The 8200-nt window shown below is 33.3% G+C and overlaps 1 protein-coding gene across 1 annotated transcript in view; it reads right to left on the bottom strand.

The window, feature by feature from the left end:
• Window positions 1-8200, bottom strand: part of LOC112211915 (uncharacterized) — a gene marked incomplete at its 5' end in the record, with an annotated part of 215970 nt that overhangs the window by 1788 nt on the left and 205982 nt on the right. Inside the window, 1 exon segment of the mRNA XM_067052310.1 lies at window positions 795-886. Within this exon segment, the coding sequence (XP_066908411.1) occupies window positions 795-886 (92 nt within the window).

Raw genomic sequence — 8200 nt, 5'->3', positions numbered from 1 at the left:
TCAGAATGGGCCGAAACACTGGTTACAATAAATAGTTTTGTTTTTACTAATTTGTATCTTAATTAACCCCTACTCGGACTATCTTCCTACAATTTTTTATATCCATCTTTAACTTCTATTTTATTTTGATTTATGTTTTATGTTAGTTTTTTTATATACACTTTTTTTTATATCTTTACCTTTATATCTGTTTTAATTACAACTCTCTTTTTGTATCGTTGACTTGCTTTACCTACATTTTATAAATTTTTTTTTAGCCCTGATGATCGAAGTGATGGTCATCAATAAATAGTTGAAATATATATTGGTAATTTCTTGACTTTAGCCTTCAACATCTCCTTATACATATACGACCATCTACATAACATATATTTTAAAGAAATAATGAAATAAACTAAACTATATTTTTTCATCCTATTCGTTTTCGATGTATTTGTAAAGCTAATCTATAATTCAAATAGTGGAGAAGCACTCGGTCTATAATGATTACAATAATAAATTTTTGTTTTTGGTCAAATTGAAATTATGGTCTAAGTAGTTTTGTAGGTTAGGGCCACTTTCGTTCTCCTAGCCTAATAAAGAACAATAAAAAAAACAAAACAATTATTCAGATAATGTTAAAACAACATTCAAGTAAGAAATAACAAAAATAGATACCATTGATTTGACACGCTCAAAAACCTTATCTATCAATTTCTTACGGATGTCATAAGAGTTTATTTAAAAATAAAGATTATTTTTTTCTTCGTTATATGTTAAGATAAAACAATTATAAAAAATATAAGAAGAAATACCTTAATGTCTACAAATCCTCTATGCTCTGTTTTAAAACCACCAACTTCATCTAAGGCTTTTTTCATTTCCAGACTGATGTGAATTTTCAAAGCTGAAAAAAACCAAAACAAACTTTTTTTAACATAAAGTTTTTTTAATAATTTTCCAAAATAAATTCACTAACTACTGATCTTTCAGTACGTCCCATTTTTATTCAACATTTTTATGAAATATTGCTTTTTAAAAAGCTATATTTCGAAAACTGTTTAGCGTAAATAACTCTATTAGGGCTCATATTTCAGAAAATTTACTCTACTTTAAATAATGTTCTCTTTGATTTTTTAGTGTTGTTTCTAATTTTTAGATATAGAGCTCCGAATGAAAAATTAGTGTTTTTTTAAGGTTTTGAACAGTCGCCATTTTTTATTCCTCCTACCTATACTTGGCAGACTCATCAGTTTTGACTAGTAATTATACATAGTTTTTTATTAAAGTAATCAAAAATTGGGGTGAGATAGCTGCCTTTTTTTCTTCCCGATTCTTGTACTATAAGTAGATACGGTGTAGGTCAGGAGATAATGGCGTCGCTACAGTAGTATTAGTTGTACACAGCTTGTCATAGAATCTGTATCTCCCCTTTGTATGAATAATGTATATCTTACATTGCTCTTTGGTCACATTTTGTTACTATAAATAAAAATGAAGGCGAGATGCTCGTAGGATTAAAAACTTCATGAATAATTCCGGAATGCACAGCTCCCACTTTCAATGTAAAATAAGAACTGAAAGATTAAAACTACTCTCTCACTAGTAAAAATATTTTTAAAAGAGAATAGTTCATTTTAATATAACATCCCAAAAACGTATCAGAAATTTCGAGATGTTTCAGAAGAGGAATAATTGAACAAATTAATAAATTTATTTGGCGAGTTGATGAATAAAATAAAATCTGTACCACTGCAACCGATGTAGGGTCAGTGGTTCAGTACTTTGTAAGGAAGTACTGTTACTAGAGCAACGGTTGTGCAAGGAGTTGATGTGGTCAGCATCAGGCTTGACCGCCAGGTTTTTACCCCATTAAGGGTACCCAATGTATGAGACTGGGTGGACCCAAGGAGGCCTTCACATCCCACAGGGTTGACTCACGGGTACAGTACAACAGAAAACATTTTCTACCCAACGGATTCGGACCCGGGTCAGCAGCACGGTGCCACTGCGCTCTCCTGATGAAATACATTTTTTATATGTATTTATTTATTTTATACCAGATCGGCCTGATGGGCCTTACATGGTTGATATAACCATTACATTATATTTATTTTTCTTTAACAGTTGATTATAGGGGAGGGGGGGTATAGTCTCGTACCAAGTTATATTTATATGCGGATATCATAAAAACTACTACACTTACGAAGATAAGTGATTACTTTATAGTACATTTAACTAGCCAACCGAAAAAAAATAAATGCTATCATCAATTTTTTATTACTTTATGAAAACTATATATAATTAATAGTCAAAATTGATGAGTCTGGATTTTTCATTCGGAGCTGTATAACTTTTAAACTACCAAAATCACTAGAAAACCTAAGAGAACATCATTTAAAGTAGAGTAAATTTGCTGAAATATGAGCCCTAATAAACCCATTTATGTTCAATAATCAAAGAGTGCTTGCAGATATCTGTACGTCTTATGTTTCCTGAGATATAGATTTCCCACAATAACTACACTAACTACTGATTTTTCTGTGCATTGTTTTCTGTAATGTTACTTTTAAATATAGCTGTATCTTGAGAACTATTGAACATGAATGGGTTTATTAGGGCTCATATTTTAGCAAATTTACTCTACTTTAAATGATGTTCTCTTACGTTTTTTAGTGATTTTGGTAGTTTTAAAATTATACAGCTCCGAATGAGAAATCCAGACTCATCTATTTAAACTGGTAACTAAACATAGTTTTTATAAAGCAATAAAAAATTGGGGTGAAATAACTGCCTTTTTTCTTCTCTTGGGCCCTTGTACTATCATCAAATTGTTCACATTCATAATACTTCCCAATTCTACATATTTCATATATATATAGAGAGAAAATAGTTTTTTTTATCGCTTTGAAACATATTCCCCCTACCTATACTTGGCAGTCTCATCAATTTTGACTATTAATTATACATAGTTTTCATTAAAGTAATCAAAAACTGAGGTGAGATAACTGACTTTTTTCTCCTCTTAGGCTCTTGTACCCACTAACTGCCATGGGCCGATAAGACGCCATCTACCAGCTAACGCGAGAACTACTACTATCATCAAGCAAAGGACTTTTATTAATATTTGTATTATTTCTTGTATATACATTTATATGTCACATGAAACAACTATAAATGTATTATTTGAATCAATAAATATTACAATAGAATCTTTTGATCCACTAAAATCAAATCAACCACGGCATCTCGATGGCGTTTAATAGCCCCCAGACAGATAAATAAGTGCAACTTGACAAATTACAGTGTGAATTCCTATTTCAGGAATTATCTCCTGAGGAGATAGTGAGTAACGATATACATTAGCAGTACGTTTGTTTACATCGGGACCTGCTCGTGTTATACTGCAGGTGTCCCGAGTGTAATTTTGCGATTATAATTAAATGTGTGGAAAAGGGGGGCTGAAGATTGTGAGACACTTTCTACTCATAACAACATGCATGTATATTTTGTTTTATTCATAACGTTAATTCCCTGGAGGGGCAAACTGATTAGTGAGTTAGTTCAGAATTATTTATCTATAACAGAGCATTGGGGTCTTACATATTCTATTGGCTTATTTGGGTGACGTCTTCGCCGCCGCGGTGACGTATATACCCTCGTCAAGGTGTACGGTGGGCGAATATGGTGAAGACCATGTATCTTCGTCCGATGTCTGAAAAGACGTCGTTCTTCCAATCGTTCGATGGCTGGCCAGCGTGTCCTGGACTCTGACGTGATGGTAGGGGTAGGCCAGGTCCTGCATGATGCTTAGGCTGGGGCGGCATTGCAGTCGCAGCGTCTTCGGGGCCTTCCGGTGTCCGCGGCAAGGGGGGGGGCATCAGGAAATGAGACCCCCGACCCCGACTTTATATAAATCCAAAAATTAACTGTGAAAATCGGATTACTTAAATCCGACAACGTTAGTACCGCAAGTATGTTCTAGTGCTATTATTTTGGAAATGTTGTTATATATTTTAAACTTATTTATCCATTCAAGTGTTTCTTTTAACCGGCTTTTTATTTTTATGTTCCTTTGAATCTATGTATAAGTTTTGTTCTGGTAAAATATATTTATTTGTTTGTTTTTTGGTAAACTGATCTACTGCCGTGACTATTATTAATGGATTGATCTCACATTGCCGTCTAATAGTGAATTTGTTTAACGGGTCACTAGAGAGGGTGAATTCGAGGGGAAAAGAAAAAAGGAATGAATTGAAATATTTGTATTTAGTGTATAGACTGGAATTGATTGTAAATGGAAACTATGGGGGAAAAAACTGTTTTCTTTCTATTTTATGTAATTTATATATGTCCGATCAGGGATTGATTAGTATGATGTGTAATGTAGCAACCCGATATATTTGGGCAGCATGGGTGAATGAAGTATTTCTCTCTCCCTCTATGTAAATTGGACTTTTTTTGTACTGGGCCTTCATTGGATCTCTCCTCCTTCCATACCTTTTCATCCTATAGTAAGGACCTACAGTTAGTACACTAGAATTTATCATCCCATTTACGAATGTAGGCTAGTTCCCTACGGAGTGAAGCATTCTTTCTGTGAGAACTTACGGCTAATTCCCGTAGGACTTGCCACCCCCTTCACGACCTACAGGATAGTTCCCTACGGATTTAAGTTCCCATCCTTCGAGAATTTACGGTTATTACCCGTGAAACTCACCCTATCAATTCATCTTGTATCCAACTACTTAACCTACTGAGCATTATCGAAGCCTTCTGGAATAGTGTATCTCATGTCTTAAATTAGAGTCATAGCTAGTTAATTGTACACAACCATCTTGACGCGACTATATACTTATATCCTAGAGTATCCTTCAATAACTATGTTCGACTGCTAATCTTCAGCTTATGATCAACAACTACCGATGCTCATTAGTGCTTTGGTGTTTTTTATATACAAAAATGATAAGGTTGGCGATAGATTAGAACTAGAGGAAAATTTGGTTGGCTGATTTGCTTACAGGAATTGGAACAGCTTTCAATCATACGAACGTGATCGTCCTAAGAATAGCACAAGAGCCCAAGACCAGAAAATAAGCCCAATTTTTTATTATTTTAATGAAAACTATTAATAATTACTAGTTGAAATTGATGAGTCTGCCAAGTATTGGTAGGTGGAAATAAAAAATGTATGTAGCCCAGGTTGAACATATTTTTTGTCATTGGTCTATATAAATGATTTTCAATTCACTATTCTTGTAAAATAACAACAGTGATATATTTAACTATGTATTGTACAGGCTAACTCTATTTTTACGGGGTTTGCCCGATAAATAAATAAAAAAACAAAAAAGAAACGTAAAAATAAAATACTGAAACGTCCGCAGGTGGTGAAAAGGATTTGACGATTGAACTTGAAGGAATTGCCAGAAAGGTTCCCTAAAGGATAACTTTGAATGCACACCTGTTTCGGGGCTCAGCTGTTGCATGGCTTTCCCATTTCCTTTTTTTTATCCTTACTTTTAGAAATTGTTAGTGAAACTATAATAAATAAAGTAATTCGTATTTTGTTGTAAGTAGATAGAGAGACACTTGAGAAAATTATTTGAGACACTCGGTCGTAAAAAAAGGCGACTGGGTACCGGCCACGTGGGTCATAAGTGCCGGGTCACGTGGAGATCGCTGGAAATGAACTGGCGGACATTCCAGCTAAACAAGCACTTGTTCTTCCAGGTCAGGGCGCGGCCATTCTGACACCAAAAGAAATAAGTCTTCCAATGAAAAATGAGATATCATCTAGTTGGCAAGCCACGTAGAATGAAAGCCCACCAAGAAAATTAAAAACCATTAAACCATGGACCACATCAAACTATTCCTATCGCAGGGAGGAGGTAGATTGAGAATAGATCATACGAATTTAACTCATACATATCTGATCAATAAGCAACCACCGCTAGAATGTCAATATTGCAACAGTGTACTTACAATCAGTCACATATTTGCAGAAGGTCATTTCTATTCCATGAAGTTAAATAGATTGGGAGTAGGACCGAGTGTATCGGATGCTCTGAATGATGACCAGAAGAACGTGGAAATGGTTTTGGTTTTCTTAAAAAGGAATGGCCTTTTGAATAAGATTTAAGCCCGAAAGTTAGTTATACGTACTAAATAATTCTAAAATAAGTAATTATTTAATTTTTTTTCGTAATTATTTAAAGAGTATCAAATCTTGAAATAGAATTATAAATATAAATGGAATGGTAATATAAAGCGCGAAACATGACGGTTGAAGACCTCAGGGTTTTACGCCTTAGAGCCCCAGCCAACAACAACAAGGTGACTGAAATAAATTCAAACTTACATAATGTTTAAATGTTTGTTAATTACAATGGTTTCGTTTTAACCAAATGTCACTTACTATAGGTTAAAACCAACATTATTCAGCCAATGGCCATACTATGTTGAACACACTGGTTCTCGTCCCGACCAACATCACTCATTTATAATTAGAAATTTTCTAAAAATCCTTTCAAACATCTACGAAATCACCATAATGGGGCCAGATATGCAAAAAACTTTCAATTCACAATAAATATTCGATAAAATATTTGATGGCCGAGCACCTCTTTGTATTTGTCGTGATATTAAATAAATCATAAGAATAATATTTTATAAATGAAATATTCAGAAGACATGAAAAAGAAATATTCTATGATAAAGGAATTTAATCACTTTGAAATATCAATGTTTTTCCCATTAGTGGCAAATGGGCAATTATTTCTTTTTATCGATCCCTGAAGGCTGACTAAAGGTTTTCACCTACATTGTAATATTAATAGAAAATTTTTTAGTTACCACATTAATACATACTTAACACATTACTGTCCTATGATTTCGTAAATTATTATTAGATACTTCCTTATTGTAGCAATCATTTGTGTTATATTTTATTTAATGTTTGGTTCCATGTCGTCGAATACTTTATTTTGATACGTTACCCAACTTGTTGCATTGAGCGATTGAAACCTTGTATAGTATAATTGAATGATGAACGAGCAACGTATCGAAAGAGGAAGGCGCAGGGGGCGGTCCGACTCGAGAGGAAAAATATCGATATATGTTCCGATTTTTTATCTGTAGCTAACTTTAGAAGTGGCTTCCCAATGATAGGGCTATTCATTATATGTATTTTAACATGTTAAAGCGTGTTAAATGGAAAAATATTTCCTTCTTTTACCATGTTAAAACGATATAACATATAACATGGTTGGGACTCTGTTACTAGGTCTGTTAAATGGAGAATGACGTCACGCAACAGGCCAGCTGAGCTCGTCACCATTTTGTTTGTTGTCGTGTTAGGTTACTTGGTCGTAGGTTGTGTTTTGATTGTGTTAATATTGTTTAGGATATTTCAAAAACTAATATAGCAATGGATGATAATAATAATAACTTAATGACAGTTGTCAATTAGCTCATCTTGATTCTCTTCCTCACAAGTTAGAAGATCGCCAAGGGACTCAGTGGCCAAACGTTCACACAACTTCCCCTTTCATTCAATTTAGGCATGTTGTAATAAATTACTTTAATCAAAACTTAGAATGTAAACAATAACATGAAGTTTTGGAAGGAAAGGTTATAAAACAAGTTGATCTGAAAATCCGCTCTTATGTATTCAACATTTAACAACAGTTTAAATAGGGCTGCTCACAATCCATTACTCATAACATTTAACATGGTAAAACATTTTACATTTGAAACAACATCATGAATACCCCTATTGTATATCCGTTTGAAGCAACATTAACAAACATGCTTTGAAATTTTCTCTAAAGTTAACCAAATACAAACGCTCAAACACGCTAGATAATTTTGCAAGTCAACCACATTGCAAACATCAATATTGGCTAAATGGCAAGATGATCTACAAAATCGAACATTAAGAACAATAACGCACAGCAATAATAAAACAGAAAATATTAAAATCGTTGGTACTTTACCACATAAACTATTTTATATTTATAGAATTATATTAAAATTTATTATTATCAAAATAATTTATTTAGAAAACAAATAATATATCTAAAAAATGTTAAAAAAAATTTAATTTATTGAATAACATCTATTGAAGAATGGTGCCAAAACTGAAGAATCAAAATAAATCCTGACAAATCCCACCAGATCACCTTTACTCTCCGTCGTAAACCTCTGCCCTCCTGTCCTA

The sequence above is a fragment of the Halyomorpha halys genome, unplaced genomic scaffold (genome assembly GCF_000696795.3).
Source record: "Halyomorpha halys isolate HHAL.00 unplaced genomic scaffold, Hhal_1.1 Scaffold44.1, whole genome shotgun sequence".
In the NCBI taxonomy this organism is placed as follows: domain Eukaryota; kingdom Metazoa; phylum Arthropoda; class Insecta; order Hemiptera; family Pentatomidae; genus Halyomorpha; species Halyomorpha halys.
This window is presented reverse-complemented; position numbering and strand designations above follow the sequence as displayed.